The sequence below is a fragment of the Zeus faber genome (assembly GCF_960531495.2).
Source record: "Zeus faber genome assembly, chromosome: 15".
Taxonomy (NCBI): domain Eukaryota; kingdom Metazoa; phylum Chordata; class Actinopteri; order Zeiformes; family Zeidae; genus Zeus; species Zeus faber.
Genome location: NC_137194.1, coordinates 25289187 through 25315548, shown reverse-complemented (window position 1 = coordinate 25315548; position 26362 = coordinate 25289187). Strand labels below are relative to the sequence as shown.

The window sequence follows — 26362 nt, the reverse complement described above, 5'->3', positions numbered from 1 at the left end:
TTCTATTTCCCAAGAGTTTTTGTAGAGCGAAGATACGGGAAACGAGCTGGAGATGAGCCAAGAGGACCTCATCAGTGGGGCAATAAGTCAAACACACACACACACACACACACACACACACACACACACACACACACACACACACACACACACACACACACACCAGGGATACCAACCAGTGTTGTCTAATCTGGTCAAAGTCCCAAAGACTGCTTAAGGTTACTTAAGTTACGAGAGTTGCTGAGGGAAAGACGCATCACCCAGAAAATGGCCGCTCGGGCCTCTCACATCACAGTCAATTAAAAATGAATCGGGATCAATCAGACAAATTCCACCAAAAGACTCATTCCCAGATATGACTTTGTCTAACGCCACTGATGTGTCACTCTCATTGTACGAGTGATGTCGGCCCAAAGTTATTGGTAGCAGTTTGGGACTTCAGTGGCTTCATTGATTAATGGAGCTTGAATGTGCTTGGACAGCGTACCTCCCAGAACCTGAAATGAAAAGGAAAAGGGCCCCGGTCCAGGCGTCACGTCGTAGACATTTTTAGTCGGGCGTGGCAGCATGTGGCGCCGTCGAGTTGTCTGGCAGAACTGCGCGAGATGCGCATCGTTTCTTTCATAAAAAGACCAAAAAACCTGATTTATTTGGGCTGGGTCGGAATATATTATCCCATTTTAAGTTGCTAGAGGTGCTATCGCAGTAATAGTAAATCAGCTGCGCCAGTACTAATAGCAGTATAATATATAATAGAATATTATATAATAGTACAAATAGCAGTATAATATATAACAGTATATAATATATTAGTACTTATAGCAGCTTAATATATAATAGTATATCATATATTAGTACCAGTAGCAGCTTAATATATAATAATATATAATATCTTCTTCTACTTCTTTCGGCTGCTCCACTAATAGCAGTATAATATATAATAGTATATAATATAATAGTACTAATAGCTGTATAATATATAATAGTATATAATATAATAGTTCTAATAGCAGTATCATATATAATAGTATATAATATAATAGTACTAATAGCTGTATAATATATAATAGTATATAATATAATAGTTCTAATAGCAGTATCATATATAATAGTATATAATATACTTGTACTAATAGCTGTATAATATATAATAGTATATAATATAATTGTACTAATAGCAGTATAATAGTGCTCTATGTTACCAAAATTGATTGCGTAATTAAATTCAACTAAATTAAATTCAGTTGGCAACGGAAGTGAAATTGATTATTGTTGTGAATTCTCAAGGTAGAGCCTATTGTTCCCCAGGCAAGTATTGTTTGTACATCGTTCTGTTTTTCTGGTGACTCATTTGGGGAACAGAGTTACCTAACAGGCAAATCAACTCCGTCGCCAAAGGTGGAGAGTGACTCACCGGCAGTTCATGTAAATATCCGCCTCAATTTGACTCTCATTTTAAAAAAAAAGCAGCTTTGCATAATGAGAGCTCCAACCGGCACAAGGAAACGTGACGTCTGCAGCGCCCATCCCAGACGAGGAGAAGGCCACACCCTTCAAGGCCAATGATGCTCATACCCTAGTGTTCAGAAAACGCTGTTTTACACCACTTTGATGAATTGGAATGATTGGCATGTAACCGCAACCCCGCCCTTTCAGACCCAAAATGTTGTGTGAGCATTTTTTTTTACAATAAATTGATTTGAATTCACCAATGAGGATCGTACCAATTCACCTTATAACAGGTGCGAGATGAGGGGGAGGTCTACACCAGGGGCCTCAAACTACAGGCCTGGGGGTCACATCTGGCCCGCGAGACAATTTTATGTGGCCCGCTACATGGTGAGAATATATTAATTAATATATTTTTTTAATTACAATGCTTAATTTCTCTACACCAATGTACTTAATGTTTTCAAAATATAAAACAGAATTAAACAGGTCATAAGAGAGTGATTTCTATGAGGCAAAAAAACAACAACAGAACAACAAAAACAAAAGCGAAACAAAAAAACTGGCCAGTTTTCCCATGAAGTTCAACACGACCAGGCCTGTGGCCCCCGGGTCATTCTAGTTTGAGACCACTGATCTACACTATTGATGCGTCCTAATCCGAGGTGCTCATGTCGGCCTTCACAAATCGAGATTAAAATGATGATCACACTTTTAATCCAGACTAACCTGGGATCACCTTTCTCAGTCGGTTAAAATGGTCAGACTTACCCATTGCTTTGTTTAAAAAAAAACCTGATTTCCAGAAAGAAGATTAGTGCCGATCTAGGTCCAAGTGACTGCTTAAATGAAACCCGACCGGATGCAGGTTTATTTTTGGATGTAATGGATTATCTGGACTGAGACCAGCACCAAGACCAGGAGGGTGGCTAGTCCTTAATGACCTTAGTCTAGGACTTCCTGGTCTAGTAAAGCAACATCTCAAAAGTGCATTTTTAAATGGATGAATGGATTAATTAAAATTTAAAAAAATTGATACATTTAAATAAACAAATTAAACAAATAAATAGATTAATTTAAATAAATAGATTAATTTAGATAAATAAATAGATTAATTTAAATAGGATTATCTCAGTACTTAGATTAGATTTAGTGCTTAGATTAAATCCCATCTGGGAAACCACCCTTATACGGTGATGCACATTTTAGTCAATCCACGATTTTGACATTTGAGTCAAAACCCACCAATTGAGACTCCAACCACACACACACACACACACACACACACACACATTTTTTCAGAAAGAGAAGGCAAAATGTTGAGATTAAAAAAAATATTTATTGAAATCGTACAAAAATATCTTCTAAAATCATTTACAATTCTATTTCGAATGAACACAGACAGACAAACAAACACGACAATACAGGCCACAATCATGCAAACAGGTTGTGAAAGCTCACACACACACACACACACACACACACACACACACACACACACACACACACACACGCACACACGCACACACACACACACACACACATACATCATTCCGAAACCACTCACACCCACAACAGACAACAGAGTAACAAAGCCAGTTACCATCAGTAGACGCTCAATGTTTCGATACATAAAGGAAAATGGAAGTGCTTTCAAGACTTGTTATTTTTACACGTTATATACATGACATACACAAACACGCACACACATCTGCTCTTTAAAATTTCCAAGCCATAAATAAATATGGTCAACAATTTTTTTTCATGTCCTCTTTTTTTTTTTAAATAATCTGCGGGACCTTCAATAACTGGTGGAATGGATTCTACTTACAGCCCAAATTGTCTTATAAATAAATAAATAAAATTCCACAGCAAAACGCAGTTTGCTTCAGTGAATAAAATAAAAAATAAAAAAAATCACAGCAATAAATACTATTATTTACAATTTATGCCCCCCCAGCAAATTGTGATGTTCGAGGCACTGTGAGAAAAAAAAAAATCTTTGTCAAACTTAAGAGCAGAGGATGTTTGTATTTCCGTATGGGAAGGTTACATTGAGGCGTGCGATAAGGTGGGTGTGGCTGACCGGTTGCCTTGGCCCTGACTGTATGTGTGTGTTTATGTTTACAGTACTAGGCGGTAGGAAGTTGTAAAAGTATGTGTATGTGTGTTTCGGTGGCGTAGTGACAGCGAGGTAAGTCCAGTGTTTCAGGTTTTGGTTGTGCAGGTCTAAGCCGTTGCTATGAGGTTGCCCGGTTGCTAAGGACATTGGAGTCGGTGGCGTAGTAGGAAGTAGTATTGTTATGGTTGCAATGGCACAGGCTTTACTGATCTAGGCCCATGAGAAGAAACAGCAAAATAATAATAATAATAAAAAAAAGAAATATAAAGCTTTTTTAGGAAACAAGAAAGACCAAAATAAAAAAAAGACATGGGGTCTCCCTTTTTTTTTGTTTTCAGAAATTCAAGTATTTCCAGGGCACACACCCTTCCCTCCTCCTCCTCCTCCTCCTCCTGCTCCATTTCCAACAACAATCACACATAAGGCACTTATTGCAATATAGGCAATATTGTCTTTGCCTTCCTCCCGTGCTCCTCTTACTCCACCTTTACAGTGAGAGAGAGAGAGAGAGAGAGAGGGGGGGGGAATAGAGCGAAAAGGCAGCCGGTGATAAGAACGAGGGAGCGGTCACATCAGCTCGACCGCCCGCCGGGCTCCGCCAGCTCTCTGCAGACTGTGTCCTGCCGCTCCGGCCTGGGCATCCGCGCGGGGACGGGCCCCGCCGCGTCGCACTGCGCCAGAGTTCAATCCTGGGGGTCTTCTTCCGCCGTGGCATCCCAGCCGTTACTTCGGATTAGAGTAGGTTGGGCCGGTTGGTCGAGCTGCCTTTCCGCTCCAGTATATGTTCGTTGGTGTACGGCAGACGCTCGACGGTCACTTTGGTGGGCTCGTGGGCGATGCTGTGCAGCCGGATCTCCGGCGCAGGCTTCTCGGACGCCTGCACCGCCGAGGGGACGACCGCGGCGGTCACGCCTTGCATCCACGGGTGATTAATGATGTCCTCGAAGGAGGGCCGGTCAGCCGGCCGCTGGGCCAGGCACAGCTTGATGAGATGCTGGCATTCTGGTGAGAGAGGCGGTGGTAGGTCAGTCGGGGTGCAAAGAAATTATAATAATCGCCTACGAGACGCTATCACCACGGTATCCTGTCATTGTAGTCGGTCTCTCTCGGCTGAGTTTGGTAAAAGCTCACCTGTCGAGAGTCTCCTCCTGAAGTAGACCTGCCCCCGCGTGATCTCCTCGTCGTGCTCGAAGGGGATGTCCCCGCACACCATGTCGTACAGCAGCACGCCCAGCGACCACACCGTCGCCGAGCGCCCGTGGTAGCGGTGGAACTTGATCCACTCCGGCGGGCTGTAAACTCTCGTGCCTATTGGGCGAGATGAAGGACAAAAAAATGTTGTTATTATTTTGTCAAAATAAAAATAAATAAAAACACAAAGAAATATGTTTATGATATACATATATATATTGTTTTCAAGTGATCGGGGCCATATGTTTTTTCGGCAGGGATCAGGTGCAGGGGAGCGTGTGTATGGGGCGGGGAGGGGAGGCGGACACGTGACTTTGTTTACAAACTTTGAGTTGTAAAAATACCGCCCGCCGCCATTAGGGGGCGCCAGAGCCAACGCGATTGAGCGGTCGGGCGGCGAGTGTGGGGACGACGATCCCCGTCGACTCACCGTCGAAGTCGGTGTAAACCGCGTCCTTGAGCAGCGCCCCGGAGCCGAAGTCGATGAGCTTCATCTCCCCGGTCCGCATGTCGATGAGGATGTTCTCGTCCTTGATGTCGCGGTGCACCACGCCGCAGGCGTGGCAGTGGCGCACGGCGTCGAGCACTTGGCGGAAAAAGCCGCGGGCCAGCTCCTCGGGCAGGGGCCCCTTCTCGGTGATGAAGTCGAAGAGGTCCTTGACGTTCTCGGGCCGCTCCATCACGATGACGAAGCCGCCGGGCCGCTCGTACCAGTCCAGCATCTTGATGACACCGCGGAAGCCCGTGCCGACCTTCTTCAGCAGCAGGATCTCCATTGGGACTCGGGAGCCACCGGGCTGCGGGGGGACAACCACAACAAACACGTCACGGACCGGATCCAAACGCGGGGGAAAACCACCTCAAAACTGTGCTCGTTTTGATTATTATTTTATTATATTTCTACTATTTGTTTATATTTTTCAACTTTATCATTAATAATAAGAAGAAGAAGAATAAGTACAATCTAAATAGATGAAAGCCATTATTGCTTACCAATTCAGCCCACTCGGAGACGCGATCCTTGGCTACGTGTTTGACAGCAACCTGCAGGATGGAAACACATGACCACGTCAGTCGAATTATTTATTATTAATTTCACGCACGCACGCAGCGCACACACACACAGTCACAACTATACATATATATATACACACATATCTATCTATCTATCTATCTATAAATACAAGATGAAAAACGACACCAAAATTAGCATTTGGGGTGTATTCATACTGACCGGTGCGCCGTCGGAGAGCCTAGTGCCGGAATACACGGTGCCAAAGCCTCCGCTGCCCAGCACCGCTCCGATCTGGTAGACCTTCTCGAAGGGCTCCCTCTCCTTCACTACAAGGGCTAAAAGGAACAACAAACAAAAACAAAACAGAGAAGGATTAGCACAAACTGCCCGGTGCTCCGATCCCCCGCCGTCCGATTCCCCGACGCCCGTGTCAACAACCCACAACAAAAGGCCGCTCCGTCTAACCTTGATGCACTTGGAGCTGGATCTTGGACGGCACGTCCACCGGGGAGATGGTGAACGAGTTGAGCTTGGAGAGCAGCATCCCTGTTTAATCCACGGAGGGGGGGGGGGGAGGAGCGACGACCCGGACTTCTCCTTCTTCTTGCTATTATTCCAAACGCAGGGCTCCCGCCGGTCGAGTCTCGAGTCGCGACCCGGCGTTGACAAGAAGGGGGTTCGGGGGCTGGAAATGCGGTAGAAATCCTCTCATCCAGGTCGAGTTAAACAAAACAAAAAAACCCCAAACAAACAGACAGCTGCCCGCGTGTGTTGGAGGTTGGGAACCGAAGACACCCCGGGGGTCGGTCGGAAGGATTAAAAAAAAAAAAAAAAAAAAACCCGGTTGGAATCCGTGCAGCTCCGCGTCGCAGCCCCGACGCTGAGACACCGGCTCTGCGGCGCGGGGCGGCGACGCACATATAGTGCATAGTAAAGGGGCGGGGCCCGGGCCGCGTCGGCTGAGCCCCCCGCGTCCCCGCCCACTTCCGCCCCGCCGGGCCAATCGCGGGCCGAGGCGCGCGCGCTTCGAACGCGCGTCAGTTACCGAAAAAAAAAAAAAAGAAAAAAAAAGAAAAAAAAAAAAAAAAGAAAACAAAGCGACCGACGAGACGGGACGTGGCGGGAAACTAAAAAACGCGCCAAAAAAAAAGAAGGGAGACAATCGAGGCCGCGGTTTGGAGGGAAACGTGTAAATCCAAGGGAGCGGGGCGGGGCGGGGGGACCGCGGGAAACTGACTCAGTATTTACAAAAAGAATGGACTAATAATAGGTCCCCGCTTTCAGAGTTACCCAAACTTTATTTTTAGTTCCAGGATAAACTGAAAGGCATTGTTTTATCCTTCTATCCCGCTCTGTCGCACTGCAGTGCGACATTGGTGTATTATTATGGCTCCTCTTCTCTTCGAGGGGCGTTTAAATGCGTCGGATTTACAATGGGTGCTTTAAAACGGGGGCGTCCCCCCGCGGGGGTCCGCACAATAGATCAATAAATGCTTTTTATTTTTATTTTTTTTAATTTTCGCTTTTTACATTTTTCCCCACATAATCGACTTAATCAACCTCATACTCGTTTTTTGTTTGTTTTTTTAATCTGGGAAGGTTCAAGCTAAATGTTAAACCACGTGGCGGTGTGTGACAGGCACATAAAGAGCGTAGTCTTCTACTTTTTTCCCCCAATTCGGGGGAACTTACAATGTCAAGGGTCCACTGCCATAAAATAAAAAAAATAAAAAAATAAAAAAAAAGGGTTTGAGACCCCCCCTGCTGCAAAGAATCCCTGGACAATAACACAATTACCCCTGGACGTTGGCACAGGCAGCAGACACATACACGACCCGTGGGTCGGGGTTCGGGGTCCCGCCGCCATTATTTACCTGATCATTTTCACATGAAACACAGGTTTACCGGCTGAGGGGGACCGGACCCTCTGCTGCAGCGGCCTGACAATGAGCCTCCCCCCGCCGCTCTGATCGCCACAGCGCAGGGAGGGGGAACCGGGCGCATTCCGCTCATTCTTTCAAATTGGGTGGCCGCGTTTTCAGTCGCTCACAGGATGTGGGAAACTGGAGATAAAAGACCTCCATTTACCCCGCTCTCCCTCCTCCTCCTCCCTCCTCCTCCTCCTCCTCCTCCTCACCCCCCTCGCTCGTCTGAATGGCAACCCTCCACCCCCCATTCCACCCTCACACCCCTCCCCGTTTTTCTGCCTGCCTCAGCGGGTCAGTTTTGTTTTGGTGTGCTTTCGGATTTAATGGTAACACTGGGTGATTGACCCTTATTGAAGAATTTATTATCACGATAATCACAGAGTATATAACCCGATGTCAATATATCCTATGGGTAAAACTATATATATATATATACATACATACATACATATTCTGTGTATATATACAGTATATCATTTTATATATATACATTTTTACCATACCTTTATTTATTCATCATTATTTTCACAAAGAAATATGTATTGCAAAGGGCAGCATTAATAAGTGATAGAGCCGACCATGAAAATGTTGATTTATCACTCAGGCATATCTAAAAGTTAATTTAAAACTATCATCCTCAGGCAAAGTTATAGCAGTCAAAGTGTTAAAAATGTATGGACTTTTTTCCAGTAAAAATACAAAAAAACCCACCTCAAAATACCAAAAACAAAAATCCCATTTCACCATTTTGGGACCATAGTTTTTGTTTATCTGCTTTTGGAACCTTGCATCCTACTGTGATTGGTTATTGCATTCCATTTGCCAACATTGGTTCCCGTCCTGCATACCATACCCTAGGCTTATGCTTTCAAACCAAAGCAGAATGACCAAGGCAAGTAGAAGAGTGTTCATACCTGTTCTTTGGTAGCCCGGGGCAAATTCCTTAAATTATTTAGAAATGTCTGAGTGCACCAATGCTATGCAAATATGTGCTTGCGGCGCTATTTTCTTAGCCTATAATTCACATTCCCTTTCGACCCCCATCTACCTGCATGCTGAGAAAAGTAACCTATACTCATGTAAGAGTATAGTTGATTCAGACCTATCTTCCCTGAAATTATCAGACACTTTATGATTTTTTTAATCACTAGCCAGATTTGTGTAGGCTGATGAGCATGGGGGCATAGGTCAGCGTTTGAGGGGCGCGGTATGTGAAAGTGGAGACGTGTGGCCCAAAGGAGAGAGTGACAGTGACTGGAGGGCTAGGTAATGCCAAAGTAATGCCAAGTGTGTGTGTGTGTGTGTGTGTGTGTGTGTGTGTGTGTGTGTGTGTGTGTGTATGTGTGTGCGTGTGTGTGTGTGTGTGTGTGTGTGTGTGTGTGTGTGTGTGTGTGTGTGTGTGTGCGTGCGTGCGTACGTACGTGTGTGCGTGTGTGTGTGTGTGTGTGTGTGTGTGTGTGTGTGCGTGCGTGCGTGCGTACGTACGTGTGTGCGTGTGTGTGTGTGTGTGTGTGTGTGTGTGTGTGAGATGGGGGTGGGTGGGTACAGATACCCCCAGCCTGCACTATCAGCAAGGCTCGAATGACAGCCACCGGCACAGGTCCATCTGTCAGAGGGTCCGCTGCTGCCATACCATCTTTTATTAGCAACAGCGGTGCCTTTGGAAGCTCGCTGCAGGGCAGAGGACCCAGGGCCAGCTGTTCGATCCAATCTCTGGACGGCACCCGCCCACCCTCCATCCCCCCACCTGCGCTCACTCCGAGGAGAAGACAAAAGACTCTCACGTCAGAGGTTCCCATTTCGGTTTCACTCTGTCAACCCATAAATGTATGCACTTCCTAATTAATCACCATGTGTATTTTCACTCTGGAGTTCTCAAATGTATATCTGAAGCAAGAATTGCATAAGGGGGGGCCGTGGTGGTTGTGGTTGTGGCAGATACTGTATCTTCCTTGTGTAAGGTGTCAAAACCTGTGGATTACTTCCTCTTTCTGAATAAATATTCACCCTTACACCCTGAAAAGTTTGGCAACCATGATACAGTATTTCAAAATGCAAACGCTCTGCACTATTCTCCAAGAGATGGTCCGTGTGTTATTACAGTTGCTTTGTTCACTTTATTTATTTCCTTTTTTTTTTTAATTTTTAAGTACAGACATTTCTATATCATAAAAAAACTGTATCTGATTACTAAACATGATTTTCAGGCTGGATTAGATTTTTCACATTGAGGATGAACAGGAATAACACCTATATCCTATTCTATGCCATTATCATAAATTGAGAATCCACAAAATTACACATGTATGTATATGCATATACAATATATTCACACATATATTATATATAAATGCAGATAAATTCATGTGAGCACATTCTCAGATGTCAAATGCGCCCACGCACTATTTAGATCGTAGATCATTGCAACATACCGTTTTGTGCAACGTTATCTTTGGATAGATGTTGCAAAGTCAACCTTCCTATGAACCTGTCTATCCTCTTAATGCACCCTCGGCCTGACCCGTCCGACTCCACCCTCTATCCCTGTGCGATGACATTTCCAGCTCAGTGCGACACGGTTTCCCTCTTTTTCCGCCGATAATTCGCCTCCTTACCTCCTCCATGCATATACTACGTGACCTCACGCTTGACCTTGAACTTCTCCTTCTGCTCCGCAAAAGAGCAAAAGAGTCAGGGAAATCTCTCCCTCTCTCTCTCTCTCTCTCTCTCTCTCTCTCTCTCTCTCTGCCTCTGTTTCTGCATCCAACCCATCCCATTGCACTGGAAGCACTTTCCTTTCAATAAATCATGGCGGTGGGGCCAGCCAATCACCTGGTCAGCTGAGGGCCAGTCCCACCTGCTGTTGCCCTGCAAGTGGTTGGAAAAACAATTAGTGGGATTGTGGCGGGTGTCAAATGGACGGAGCTCCGCGCCGCATTTCAGCATTTTTAATGGCCTCCGTGAGCCATTCCCATCGGGGAAAAAAGTGAGCGGGAAACGCCCGAGCGTTCGGGACGTCACATTGAAGCCGTGCGGTGATAAAGAACGCCTGGTCTGCGTGTGCAAAAAAACAAGGTAATAGTTCGCATCCAACTCTCCATACGACACTCTACGGCACCGAGGGAGTCGTGTTAAGCAAATGTTGCCTAAATGCCCCTTGGCCATTACGGCGATAGAGAAAAATTGTGTCCGGGTTTAATGGACGTGCTCTGGAATGTTCCTATAATTGTTCTGATGCTTCATTTAATTACTCTCTGTGTTATCGCAGATGAAGGTGGGAGTATTGAATCACTTCGATTGGCACGCCGCGGCAGAGAGCGTTTCCAACTGTAATTGTCTATTTTGTGCGCTGCAATTCTTTGACCCTCGAAAAGATGGCCGTCAACTGTAATAACAGTGATTCAGATAAGTGAGGAGTGTCCGGGTAAAACTGCAGGGCGTTTGTTGACAGAGATCACCCGCTGCAAATGAGGAGAGGGTGGTAACACGGCTGGGGTAGGAGGAGAGGGCCCGGCCCCTCCCAGAAAAAACACAAGCTGCCTGCGTTGGTTACGTTGATCGGGCTGCCAGACAACGGGGCCACGGGAGCCATCGCCGCCTGTTTGATTCGACTTGACAATGAGGAACGAGTCGATTAAATCGCGCCTTCCCCGCCCAGGAGCTTTCTTATGGCAGTGATCATCAGAGCTGGCCAAGTGTGCCACGAAAAACATTTAAAATTCCACTTGAAATAAAACTCTTTGAACGCGATGAAGGCGTTGACTGTTTTTTTTTTTTGAGATTCATTCTTGAGCGAAGGATGACCCCGCTGTGAACGACCAACGAGTCGGAATTGAATTCTCTCAAGGATCCTTGAATCCTGTCAAAATTATTTATATTGGTGGGAAGACGTTTTGTTTTTTTTTGGTTTTTTTTGGCTTGGACTTTTAATTCAGTCTCAGTAATTATTTCGAAGTTTACTTGCCGACTCTTTTGTCTGAGTGGATCCATACTCCTGAGTCAATTAAAACGGTTCGCCACGGACCAATCGTTTGCGAGTCCTGCATCACTTACGATTAGCGGGCCGTGATGACGAGCACAGTTCTATGGGTTTGTGACGTTTTAGTGGCTGACAGAATGGCAGTGTGCCACGCGGAAGAGAAAGGGAGGGAAAACACAGACTTAAGCGCATACGCCGTGTTTTGCTCGGAGATCCCGGCCGACGGCTCATGTCTGTTTCTGGTTGTTACCTCACAGGTTATTTCGGTGGCGTCTTATCTCACCGCTCGAAGATGTGCGGACGGGGCCCCCGCAGCTGTTCCCCCACTGTCAATACAGAACCCGGAAGTTGCATGCACGTGCGCGCTCATTCACCCCGACACCTTATCTGTTGCGCTGCTGCCAAAATAGGGATTCAAATCATTTGAGCCATTCCCATATATGGAGGGCACAGCGTGTGTAAACCTCGGTAATGCCGCCCGTGTGGTTATGAGAGCACAACGGGCGTAGGTTTGCGGAAAGCCGGGCGTGCTTGTGAGCACCGGCAAAGGTGGGGTTATTTTAGTGGCGGCCTCGGTGTGGGGAGTGCGTCGGGTGCAGCCGCCGGTGTGGCCTGCGACCTCTCCTCAGGTAGCCTCTCACCCCGTCGCCCCCCGCCCCCCCGGACAACCTCACCTCCCCGTACGCCCCGGGTCCCTGACCAGCGGGGGGCCATGGGAAAAGCCGTGAGTGTCATCAAAGGCTGACCTGTGTGAGAAAGCGCCACAGAGGGGGGGCCCCTGTCGAGCTCCCTCGGGGGTCGCCGGGGGTCAACTTTCATGTCGGCACAGGCCTGGTTCAGGGTCAGAGGTTATTGGCATACCTGTCCAGCGCCACTCAGACTCTGCTTCCAGGAAATTATCCCCACTTGTCTCAATTAAAGGGCCTCCGCGCCGTGGTCCAATGGAACGTTTGTTTATGGCCATTGTCTTGCGGGGCGAGGAATGTCCCTGGGTGTAAAAGAGGCCTGGGTGTCCTTTAAGTGGTTCAACGTGGCAGCGGTCAGGTTGTTGTCTTTGAGCCTCTGGAAACCTTTGCCGGCTTCCTCGTGCTATTCCTGCTCATAATGACAAGGCTGAGGGAGCCGCTCACCAGTCCAAGTTGAGTTTGGGGCGGTATAATTTAATGTGGCGCTGATACGCGCGTGACCTTCCGCCCCTGGCGCGGGGTGATTACTCACGTAATATGTTTGATAAAAATGTAAAAAAATACAAGACAAAGGGCACGGAAAGGAGCCAAAGTATTTCACAGTCCGGCGTGGGGCAGCCGGCGATAGCCTGTGTTATTTTTATCGCCGTGTTTTATGGTGCTCACCTGACAATCTCACATTTATTTTTATGCTCGCGTAATGGTTCCCGTGATCTGAAAGAGCGAGAGAGAGCGAGAGAGAGAGAGAGAGAGAGAAAAGAAAGGGGGAGGCAGAAATAGGAGATAAGAAAGATAAAGATAGAGGGAGGGGGTGTTGGGGGTGGTGTTGCCATTGGAATGTGGATGGTATTGAATACGGGAAGGCCGGGAATGTGCTGAACCAAGGCGGTGTGGGGGTTGGGTGCTCATGTCACCTTCCCATGGAGGTTGTGGTGGTGGGAAGGGGTCGGGTGGTGCGGGTGGGGGTGGGGTTGGGGTTGGGGTTTTGGAGCTATGTGGGTTAGGCGCGGTATATCGTTATTCGACTCTGAGAAACAACAACATGTAGACGCACAGTGAAGCGGGTCGCCGGGGGGATATTTCCAATTTCCCACAGGGTGGGAAGTGGGGGGTGGTGGTAGTGGTGGTGGTATTCACTTGTCCTCCACTTGGCAATCAGCTGAGGGGTGGATGTCGTCAGGGGCGTTTATCCACGTGGGAAACGGCGGGGCTGACACGTTATCATGGACAAAGCAACAGAACAGCCCGAATGAAACAAAAAGTGAAAATGTCTCAACGGGGAAACAAAAATTAATAATTCAAAAGTGCAAAGTTTGATTCAGAAAGTGTATTCAAGCGCTGCTCTGTTGTTTTTGTTTTGAACCCGAGACCCGAAACCTTCTCACCGCCCCCTACCAGTACTGGTTACAGTCGATTTGCATGCAGCCCGGGCCGCGTTTGGGGGTTTTCCCAGGCCCCTGTTGTCATTCCTCCCATGGAATCAAAAACAGAGTGTGTGTGTGTGTGTGTGTCTGTGTGTGTGTGTGTCTGTGTGTGTCTGTGTGTGTGTGTGCGCGGTGATGTCATGGGTCCCAGAAACTGGCCGGAGCCGTTTCCCTGGGAAACCCCATATCAGGAAGTCCAGACTATTTTTTTTCTTCTTCTTTCCTTTACCTCCCCTCCCTCTGTCCGCTCCCCTCCCTCCGTCCGCTCCCCTCCCTCCCTCTCTCTCGCTCTCCCTCTTCTTGATTGTTATAGCAGACTGCGTCGCTTTCTGATCGAGTTCCCATGCACAGCTGAGCGCTATGGCCAGCGCGAACCCGCTGAACTACCACCGGAAAATAAAAAACGGGGCTGCTCAGCTGCTCCATGTCTGTTTTTTTTCCTTTAGACCCGGGGGTTGAAAGACACAACTGTTGAGCTCATGAGTTTATTTGACTAAACGTTTTTTATTAAACAGATGATTTATGACTGCATTTGACTACATTTATAAATACAACCACAATGGTTTATAGTCATGTGGTGTGACTAAGAGGAGGATAATGATATCTGGCACCTGGCACTTTGTGCTGAAATAGAAACACACACAAAAGGCATTTTTTATGTATCTCAGGTGTTGCACTTCATTCTTATTATGTTTAAAATACCTTAAGGGTTAGTTATTACTCTAGGGTTAGGTTTCTTTAACAAATATAATATAACCAAATAAAAGATTAATAAAAAACAATAATAAATAAAGAACAAATAGATAGATAAATAAACCAATAATAAACACACAAATAAACGAAAAAAAAAATAAAAAGTAAAAATAAAAACACAATTAATAAATTAATAAATAAATAAACAATAAAAAAACAAATAAATAAATAGATAAATAAATAAATACATGAAGAAAGAAATAATTAAGACATTGGACTCAAATCTTTTATCTATGTCCTTTTTGTCTGTTGATGATTATCTTGTTGGGTTTGAGTCCTAAGTACTGAAAGTGGGTGCGGGTTCGTCATGTTTAAGCTTTTAGGCCTGTTTAGAATGGCACTTTATCTGTTCTTTGCTTTCATTTCTATGCTTTTATTGTTCTTTGCGTCTATATAATGCATTTTATAACTTTCTGCGTAAAAGCCTGGCATGGCTGAATGTCGCCGGGCTGAGTGACTCATGTGTAAGAACGAGTAGAACACGCGTTTGCACTCGTGGTAAACTCGTTTTTAAAAGTATTTTCCAGTGTTTATAGTTTGAGGGACTCTGGAGCCTGACGTAAATCATGTGAGGTCCCGCAAGCAAAGCATCCGAGTGCCGTGTGTTCTCACTGTTGTTTCTTCTTCTCCTCGTGCTTGATAGGTGGATTAACCTTTGAGTGGCCGCGGCACACCTTACGTCTGGTCTCGGCCTCCGTAGGGCCTGTCGGCTCTACAAGTGTGTGAACCCCACGCTGTGGAGGGGGCCTCTCTCACCAGCACCATCACACCATTGTTCGTGTGTGTGTGTGTGTGTGTGTGTGTGTGTGTGTGTGTGTGTGTGTGTGTGAGGCAGCCTTGCAGAGAAAAGAGTGGAAGGAGGAGGAGGAGGTATGAAGAGCCGTCTGGCCCCTCTTTCCCTGGAGGGCAAGGCGGAATTGACGGAACACATTCCTTCGCTCTTCTCCATACCGCTCTCAACCTTCCATTCCGATACCACTCCCTCTCTCCCTCCCTCTCTCTCTCTCTGTCTCTCTCTGTCTCTCTCTCTCTCTCTCTCTCTGTCTCGATCTGCTCTTCTCCTTCACTATCTACTCCATTTGATTACATCCTGTCTCCTGGCAGTTACCGGCGGACGTAACCAGACCCTGTGATCCGCTCCTCCGCGATAAAAATGAATGAAATTACCACCCAAAATGCCCGATAGCAGGAAATGGTTTGTTTTGCGGGTTTTTTTTTCTCCATCAAAGGTTCAGCTTTTCCAGCTTCCTGCGTTATGTCTATTTATGTGGCCCGGTTGAAACGATTGTCCCCTCCTTTCCACAACCAATTATGTGTCTCCATGAATAAGAGATTGGATCGATTCAACGCACAAATCAGATTCCGGTCGTCAGATCAGCGGAAGCCAAAGTTTTCCTCGTCTCCTCGCTTTCTTCTCTTTTCCCTCGCTCCTCTGTGTGTCTTTAGTTTATTGGCAGTGCGTGCTCTCTCACTTTCATTTCCCCCACTATCTGCCCAACCATTTTTATGGCCGCCACTGACCTTGGGCGTCGTTTTTAGAGTAAATTATATAGGAAGCACATGGTGATTGGGATTGCCGCACAAATCATCGGGCCGTACAAGGGGAATGGGGCAAAAGGTTGCACAGCGTTGCCGGGCGATGACGGGCAATCCATTTCTCTGTCTCTTTTAAAGTTTTTGCGCGCCGCGGGGAGAGGAAGGTTATTGCCTTGAAAGCGATTTGATTTGTATTGGAAGTCCGACGAGATCACGGCTGCCGCCGCCGCCGCCACTGTGGTCGATAAATTATCCTCCGTCTCACGAAGAGGAAACCATCCGCGTTTGGTGGTAAGCTCTACTCTCCGCCACAGCGTCCCGGCCCTCTCTCGTAGATTAACGCACACGCACAAAGGACAAGAAAAAAGGCAAAGGCAAACACACAGAATCCCGGCGGAGCTCCTCTGACAACACACACGGATGTGTAACGTTCCTTTCATCCTCCTCCCACGCCATCGCGGGCCGCTTGCACGCAGGGCGACTCCTCTGTAAACAGAGGCCAGCGCTGTGAGGGAACGTGGGAGAGGCTCGGACAGGAGTCCCGGCCCTTGTTTACATTCTCCGGCCCTGACGTCAGGGCCGAGGCGAGTGAGCGCACCGGCCGTAGGAGGGGAAGAGTCCTGTTTGCTCACCTGGGGGAATGAGATTATGTTGCCCGTAAAAAAAACGAAACAAACAAAGAAAAGAGTTGACGGCGAGAGGAGAAGAGGGAAGAAAGGCGTGGAGGCGATAGAAACGTCGGGAGCAAGATGAATCCCGACCTTGCATTCCGTGCGGTACACCAAATGCCGGAACGATGGTGGTCGGTAGGGGGTGCGAGGGAGGGAAGGGGTGCGGAGAGGTAAAACATAGAGGTGGGTAAGAGTGGGAGAGCAGGAAGTTAAGATCAGGTAGCGCAGTGCGGGCGAAGGGAGATAAGTCACCGTTGATATCACAGAGAGTATATAGGCCATGGGGCACGGACTGTCAGTGCTGTCAGCCCCAATCAAGTCGAGTCAATTGGTCGGAAATGGGAGACACTGGCGGACATCCGCCGCGGACACCGGAGATTTCCAATTTCGCCTCAACTGCTTGGTTTCATCCCCGCTCGTTCCCCCTTTCTCCGCTCCGAAACCCCCCAATCGCATTTGTGCTCTCCAGCCGGCGACTGGAAACTCGCCTGCCTCACGCGCACGTAACTGCACGATTCCTTTCAGTCTCTATCTTCCCATACCCACACGTGGCAGAACATTTCCTTCTGATTCAAGGGAGGACGGCGGGCCATGTCACCCCTCTACCTTTTCCTTCCAAAGAGCTCCAAGGCTTTGGGGAGGATGGCCCACTGTTTAAATTTCTTCAACAAAGCCTCGTGTTGCTCAATAAGAAATAAGCATTAAGCCACCCGACTGGTTGACTGGGAGGGGCGCTCACTCACTTTTAACTTTCACTCTCACCCGAGGTAAGCAAGCGCAGGAATGAATGGATTCCACCCATCAACCACGCCCAAGCTGTCTTTTCTTTTTTTCTCTTTTTCGTTTTCACTACACCTGTCACAAGCGTTAACACATACCGAGCTCAGCCGGATTCCATTCGATGAGCCATGCCCCTTCTCAGTCCATTAGCCACGGTATGTCAGGAGGCGAATTAGCGCGTCCGACACGGGCAGGTGGGGGTCAACTTGCTAGCATTGGTGCTGCTGTGGCTGGTGAGCCACTCCCTCGCACCTCTCCGTTCCATAATCCCCGGGTCGTAAAAAGGCTGACGGTTCAGGCAGACGAACACACTGAGCTCTCCGTCCGTCAGCCACTCACTATCAAACCCAGCGGTCTGCAAAAGTGAAATGTGAACGCGCACCTAATGTTAACATTTTACCGTTATCCAATGTTTCCGGTGCTTTTTGTGTGAACTACCCTCTCATGCCAAAGAGCTATCTATCTAGTAATGTCAAATAAAATACACTATAACTGTCTACTACTTATTTTAATGTCAAGCGCCGAAGTTAGTCATGCCATAGTTAATATTTTAAACATTTAATCTCCTTTTTGGCCTTTGGACAAGTTGCCAAGTAACCTAACACGTAACTGCCAATTGTCCAAATGTAACTGAAATCTGACCCATTCGTGTATTCTGTTGACAGTAACTCTCTCCCGTACAGTTTGGCGCCAACTGCCCAACCGTGATGACAGGTGTTGCTGTGTTACAGCATTGCCTCGTTGTATTTTTTTCTCCAAAACAAATCGAAGTGCATGCAGAACAGTATGTTCAGGTCTCGGTGTGAGAGTTATGGATAAGATAGTAGGTGAAGGGGGTGGGGAGGGGGCGTTAATGAAACATTATTCGCTATCAGTGGGCAGAGTGTGCCGGCCTGACATTCAGCAGTCACTGTAATGCATGGATAACAGGATCTTTGCACATAACACTGGGCCAAAACAACTCACTGCCTCCGTGGTTAATCTCTCAATCCCGGTGTGAGAACACCGTGATCCCGGCCCACGACAAGGGAAGTACCGCGGGGGTCCGCTTCCGAGTCATGGAAGTCCATGTCCCGGAACATCTAGTGGTGGGACAGCATCTGCTTCCCAGAAGCACAGAAATGAGTTATTGCTCTACTGCTTTGCTTTCTTTTTGTGGGAATAGCAATAATAAAAATTGAGCCTGAACATCATGGACAAATGAACACCTGCCAGGCTGAGAGCTGCTCTGCGTTCCTGAACAGGAGGCATACATTTGAGTACTTTGAGTACTTGAGGGCGATGCAGCTACTCGGCCCGGGGCGACTCGTCTTTCTAATGGGTCTACAATAATTGCTCTTCGTCTCAAGTCTTCCTTAAAGTGTGTGTTTTTACTATAAATAAGAAGTCAAAGGGTGGAACAGGTCTTTCTCAGGCAGTTGATTGTGTTTTACGACGCACGATTCACCGCCTCGGAAACTCGGGACTTTCAAATGTAGGGGACTGTGAGCAACGTGGGCTGACAGCCTCCCATTGACATGTCGTTTGGAGTGAAAGGCTGGAGGCACAGAGGAGAAGCGGCATGACAGCAGTGAGCCGGGAGAGTGTTCTCCTCACATCGAAGACTTGGTTTCTTCCAGCCCTTCTGACGGAGAGAAACTGCCCTGCCCTGGGAAGTGGCTCCAGGCAAAGCCTCTCAGATCTCGAGACGTTTCAGGGGGTTCACTTGTGTATCTGACATTGAGGTCTGACCTTCCTGGAGCGGGGCAAGCAAAAAAAGTAAAACTGCCCTCCCGTGGGGATTGGTAGAACATCATAAAATAAAGAAGGAGTCGGCTTCTTTTCTGTGAAAAATGACTTGTTTCTCAAGGGAAATTTGTTTTCATACGAATCTGGTTCCTGTGAATCGGGAATCCAAATGGGTTGTGGGCCAATTACGAACGGGTTCCCACATGGTAAGATGTTTTAATGGGCATGGGTCTGAGGACAAGAGATCAGATCTCTGATTTGGGATGAAAAACCACCATCACCACTTGTCATTTGTCTAGCTGTCGTCTCGTTGCTGTAGGCTCTTCCACGTGGGCGGTCGATGGAGGCCGGCTAGCTTGGCAGTAAATGAGGGGGGCCATCCAGCGGGGTGCCACGGTGGCGTCACCGCCAGCCAGCTCGCCCCGGCGAGGCCCGCCGACAGGCTCCTCCGGGGCCCGTTGCTGCATAAAGAGAAAGGGACGGGACGGGGGCGCGTCCGGTGTGGTCACCCAATTACACGCAGAAAAAACGAGCGCGCTCCGAGGAGACAGACGCAGAGAGGGGAACGCGATTGCCCCAAAGGTGGTTGTGAGAACCAAGCCTCTAATGAAGACAGAGCATGCACACGAACCCACTTCACACACACCCCACCACACCACACAACCCCCCCAACTGCCCACAAATACAGTAGCCCATCCTACGCGGACCAACAGGAATGGAATGTGACCTATTGTTGCGGCTGCCATTTAGCAACAATGAAGGATTACAGACAGTTAGCACCATAATGCCACCATGCTGATCCCTGCACAACACCAAGAGCCGGGACAGCGCTGGCTCCCCGCCGGGCTCATTTGCTACTTGGGAATCAGGTCACTTAATGATTTCTAATCTTTTCTTGCAATGACTTAAATGACAATCGCTTAATGATGGCGCCACTGACCCACCACAGGGGAGTGGAATACTGTGAATTTGCTTGAGTGGAAAATATTCTGCGCCATGTATTCCATAGTGTAATGTTGGAAATGCAGTGGAAAAACAGCAGTACGGAGCTGCTGCACTGACTTGAAAGTGAAAGACACATTCTTTGTCATGTGTTTGACTCTAGGAAATAATTGAGAAGGCAGATTTTTCCTCAAATGTGATACAACCAATTACTGTGTGGTTTTAAAATATGTTGGCCTATGATGGTGACCAAAGTTGCCCTTTTGGGTAAAAAGGAACCTTGGAGTTAGGACAAAGAATGTGTTTTGTTTTGATGACTTATCAAAGTGCTTTCTGACATTAACAAAACGCTTAAAAATAGGAACAGATACGGGGACTTCTGGCCCTCGAGTGTGTCACGGGAGGGAGGGCCGTGACGAGGAAACAACAGAGCGTCTGACTAAGAGTCGACAACGGCAGCCACGTGGAAGACGACTCATCCGCGCCGACCGCCACCAGGAACCGAGCCGACCGGCTCCGCCGCCGGGGAAAGAGAACTGGAAAAGGTTTTACTTTATTTTTTTATCTGCGTCCAACGCGTCGGAGAAGTGAACACCAACACGTCTGACGTCACTCCCGTTGCCGTCAGCTGTATCTGAGTCGAATGGGTTCTCTGATGTTTGGTTGAGGATGGTCGAGGGGCGGGGCCGGTGCGTGGGCCTGTTTGGTTTCAACGGGAATCATGTTCTCACATCATGAAGATCTATCAGCCCATCTACCAGGGGGTCGGTCAGGGGGTCGGGGGTCAGGGGTTGGGGGTTGGGGGTGGTCCACCACAGAACGACTTTGGGCTTATTTGGCGGAAAATGTGTAAATTTGAAAGTGACGTTTGCTTCTGCCCTCGCAGTTACGCAGCTAGGGGAACTGTAGGGTGTGGGGGAATTTGAATTCTATGAAGTCTCGCCCCTACAAGGTGGCGTGGGCGGGAAGGAAGCAGGAAGCCGCAGTAAGATACGGTAAACATCATCTCATACCCGCCAAGTGTCTCTCTATCTTACGGCCCAGGGCACAAATCGACAACAATAAGTAAGTTGTCTCTGCTCTTAAGCGGCAAAAAAGTTGAGAAAACTCAACTTGTGACAGACAGACAGTCGTGAACTTCAGAACTTTCCTTCCTTGTCTCATTGAAACAAAAGGATCCGCCGCCGCTGCCGACACAGCACTGGAGGAAGAACCGGACGATACTTCACTTTAAAAGCCGAGCGTGTGGGTGTTTTGAAAACACGTCGGAGGGAAGCACGTGCGTTCATTGTGTCTAGAGCTTCGGCCTCAAAAAACCCCCCAAAAAACAACCAAAAAAAAAAAAAAAACAACAGGAAACCCAAGCACCTGCGGGGTGAGAATAAGCCTTCCTGGGAAACGGGGGATTAAAGCGATGCTTCACCCGCCGATTAGCGGTGTAAACACAGGTTGCCGGCGCTGGAAACCGAGAGCGTGAGAAGAAAGAGAGTGGAGAGTAAGCAGGAAAAGAGAAGTGGAACTTAAGACCCCATCCCCACCCCCCACCCAAAACAAGTGTTGGAGATAAATACGTTTTTTAACGACACACACACACACACACACACACACACACACACACACACACACACACACACACACACACACACACACACACACGCACACCTTTTTGTATGAGTCATTACACACGAAGTGGCAAACCATTCAACAATGGCACACGGGTGCTTGAGGTTTTTCTGTTTGGGTGTGTGTGTGTGTGTATGGGTGCGCGTGTGTGGTGGGTGGACAAGAAGAGATGTCAAATGAAGGGAAAGGAAAGTCAGGGTGTGTTTTGCACCATGGATCAAACCTCCGGCTTCAGTGCTACTGTTGTGTCAGTGGAAGTTCCTGGGGGAATGTGAAATGGTAGAGTAAACATCCCAAGGGGGGGAAAAGCAAACAAATTAATTAATAAAAACGAACATCTAAAAATGCATTGCGTCAGGGTGGGTTCCGTTGAGCGCACTGATGGACAGGCGTTCCAGAAAGGTGCTTGTATTGTATTTGCATTGTGCATAGTTAACTCTGTGAACTCGGTTTCCCCTCAAGGCTTGATTCATATCTCAAAGTCACATGGATTTCCACTCATCTACCATGTTCACAATGACCGTTATGGAAACAAACCGTGTGCAGCTCTGGGATCGGTGGGGAAACTCCCAAACGGGTGCATTGTTAGAGCAGGCCCCTCGTTTCGAGCGCTGAAATCCGATTTAATCAAGTGAAATAAACGTAAACAAAAGCCGCCAGCTGGGGTGACCTTGAAACACCACAGAAAATATATCATATGAACATGCATCATTCCTGTGGTGTTAGCGGTGGTCTTACAATAGTGCATACGTGTAATGAATAGTGTATGTCTTTATAGAGAGAGACATAGATGTAGATGCTATTTCAGTAATCATTTAACTATAAGAATCTTATAGTTGATTTAGACGTTATGATTATATGTGTCTGACAATCAACAAACATCTGTATTTGGAAAAACACACAACCACAAAATTCATTGGAAACAAACTACTGGGATTTTTCATTGGATTTGAAATACATACACATTTAGCCTATAAATGTATTTAAATTGAAATAATCCTGCCTTCATTCACCCCCAAAAAAATGGCAGTAATAAGAATAAACAATATGATAAAAAATAATATGAAAATAAAAGAAAAAGGAAAAATATGAAAAATAAAAGTGGCAATATATGTAAGAACGTTGAATATATCAAAACCCACAGTTTACTCCACACATATAATACGACAATAGAATACTGTAGTCTGATGCTGTGAATATATACTCTGAGAATATAAAAAAAACATTACTTGATTAACTATACATATGGCATATTGTTATAGTTCAATATAACTTTACTTTGGTGCATATTTGTATGAAAATGGAAGTGTTGCTCTTACAGGGTCATCTAACTCTGTAGAATCTTGTTTCTTTTTTTCTTTTTTTTTTGTTTTTCTTTTGCAGGCTTCTCGTCAAGTGTCACGCGGTGCTGAATTCTAGGTATGGCTTCCTCATTTCCACAAGTCGCTTCACCAGCGCTTTCCAGTTCCACGGAAGCCGTAGGGGCAGCCCGCGCCATCCGCAACGCAACGCAACGCACAGCCCAGCTGCGGAGCGGGCTGCGTTTTTGCCACGGGGCTGATTCCGTGGAACAGTATCATCACGCATCATGTTAATCAGTGGCCTCCCCTGTGTGGGAGGGAGAGGCCTCCTGCGCACATGCCTATCTTGTATACGTGTGTGTGTGTGTGCATACGTGCTTGCGTGCGTGCGTGTGTGTGTGTATACTGTAAAAGTACAATTAATGACTGACCACATTGACATTTCTACTTAAGTAAAAGTAACTAGGCACTTGCTCTTAAAGTCCTAAAAAATATAATACAGTATATAACAGAACCATTATTACAGAATAAAAACGCTTCATTTAAAGTAAACATGTCTTTATTTGCACACAATTTAATTCCAAAACATTAACACCAACATTAAAAAAAAAACAGTGCCCCGACTTCGCCGGGGACTCTGCGACCCTCGACCGGGCAGATTGTCCTCAGTCCGTCCCAGTCAAGTCACACACTCGGCACCAATAAAAAAATAACCAATAAAAATATTAAAAAATTATAAGAAAAATTGTATTTTTATTGTGGATGTATTTATTCCGTTTTATTTTGCAACATTAATGGTATGCAACAAAACATGCGAGCCCCTGCCTTAAGAAAGTCAGAGAAAACTTTTAAATGACGTCTTATAGATCTAATTTGAGTGAAGATTCAATAACTGCATTGCATATTTCTATATTCCTAATGTTTGTTCAACACAGGCTGAAATAAGTTAAAGTTTATAGACTAAATACAACGTGGAAAACTTTGAAACTGAAAGCCCATTGGCTGACGTCACTTCAGCGTCACTTCAACTTTCCTACTGGAGGTGCGAGTGCAACCAGAAAAAAAAGCCCTTGAAGGTATTTAGTTCTCAGGGGACCTCCCCAGTTCCAAGTTCTTCTCAGGGAGTCCCCTGAACAATTTGCAAGAAATAGCATACAGTAAATAGTAAAAAATAGTACATAAACTTTTGACATATATACATAAAAATCCTGTTAGTTTTTCAAAAGTAACTAAAGTAACTAAAGTAAGTTTGGTGGCTCCGGCGGGTTATCTCCCAAATAGGAGCCTTTCTGTGTGGAGTTTGCATGTTCTCCCCGTGCTCACATGGGGTTTCCTCCATCTAACTAGTAAGGACCCCCAACAAAAACATGCACACATCACCATCGTTCAACCAGCGATGGACACTTTGTACCAGGTCCCGTCGTTGCGTCGTCGAACGCTGCCCACTGCTCCTGGCTGCCTCCCCGGAGGAAGGACAAGGCAGGATGCGCCACATTTCACTGGCCACCACCCAAAAAGCATGTGCATGTGTGTGTGTGTGTGTGTGTGTGCATATATGCATGTGTTGTAGTGTGATGTGACAAATAAAGATTCTTCTTCTTCTTCTTCTAATGTGACTGCGTTAGAAATGTAGTTGAGTAAAAGTATAGATATTTTCTTTGAAATGAAGTGGAGTAAAAGTCGACAGCCACTATAAAAATAATATAAATATAAAAAATGAATGCTATATGATTGTATAGAAATGGATATACTTAAGTACTTAAGTACAGTGAGGAAGCACATGCATCGGAGGTTTTCTATGTACACGGTTGAACAGGATTAAAAGGTACGCAGGATTAAAAAGGGACAGATGGCGTATACTGTATTATAGGTGTGGACCTTTAATATATACCGCCCCACCGCCCCACCGCCCCACCACCCCACCCGTACACCCGTCACGACGCTGCGTGGGACCACGTCTTTCGCTGGTGAAAAGTGGGTTAGGAAGTTTAATCAAGTCAAACAGTTCATTACGTTCATGCGTCAAAGGTGTTGTTCAGTGTGCTGGAGCAAACTTGTTTTTTCGTTCCTGCCTTGGCAAAAGGGAAAAGGGAGCCACCAATTAAAAAGTCAGTACACTGTGTACTGACGTGCGCTGAGAAGATTGGTGTTGGTTGAGGTTAGTGGCGCAATCTATCATGTGTATTTATTTTGAGGATTTCTCCCTGGAATACAATGTGCTCCAAATTTTGGAAAGGTATGACAAAGAAATCATCAGGTGAAAAGATACAATATTTTTCCGTAATGAAAGCACATTTTTATTTTATTATTTCTTACCCATTTCTACTTCATTTGCGAGTATACTTGAAATGTTTTTTAATATCTTATTTACTTTAACGCACTCTTTTAAAGTACAATTCTACATGTGTAGTGTAAGTACATTCAGTATATTGAAGAATTACTAACTATATAACATGTTGGGCACATATATAACTTAAGCTGTACTTTAGCATGCTAAAAGTATGTTGGTCACATGTAAAATATATATTTTTAATACATTTCAGTACAAGTGGTTTCAATTTAACATTCATTTAACCTTAATTGCACTTTACTATCAGTTGCACTATGTATATATGAAGTATAGTGAGTATATCTATAGCAACACACACACACACACACGCACACACACACACGCACACAGGCACACACGCACACACCCACACCCCCCCACACACACACACACACACACACACACACACACACACACACACACACACACACACACACACACACACACACACACACACACAAGGACACACACAGACACTTATTTACTTATTTTCTGGTAAAAACTCAAATTAAAACGCTGGCGTCATCATTACTTGGCGTCTGAATGACTCTGCAAATAACATAAAACATAAAATAATATTTGAAACGACGCCTTGGCTCAAACATCATGCACGGGGCTCATGAGAAAGACTTTGTTTACATCCCGGAGCCTCTCTCTCTCACTCTCTCTCTCTCTCTCTCTCTCTCTCTCTCTCTCTCTCTCTCTCTCTCTCTCTCTCTCTCTCTCTTGCCTCACATTTCGCGGCCGGCAAACCACCTACTGTATGTTCCGTGGAAGTCCCTGCCCTCCGCTTATCTCGCCCTCCCACTTCTTGCCACCCACTCCTCCACCCACTCACCCCCAACACAGAGGCACGTGTGTGTTTATGTGTATGTGGGTGAGTTTGTGCGTGCGTGTGTGCGTGT

The 26362-nt window shown here is 46.4% G+C and overlaps 1 protein-coding gene across 1 annotated transcript; it reads right to left on the bottom strand.

Moving 5' to 3' along the window:
- Positions 1-2768: 2768 nt before the first annotated feature.
- On the bottom strand, positions 2769-6639 carry pim1 (Pim-1 proto-oncogene, serine/threonine kinase). Its single transcript, XM_080015953.1, has 6 exons — positions 6243-6639; positions 5997-6112; positions 5756-5806; positions 5193-5559; positions 4703-4879; positions 2769-4573 (listed from the first exon to the last, which is right to left on the bottom strand). The coding sequence occupies exons 1-6, from the start codon at positions 6319-6321 to the stop codon at positions 4305-4307; spliced, it is 1059 nt and encodes a 352-aa protein (XP_079872079.1). The 5' UTR covers positions 6322-6639; the 3' UTR covers positions 2769-4304.
- Between the last annotated feature and the right edge of the window lie 19723 nt (positions 6640-26362).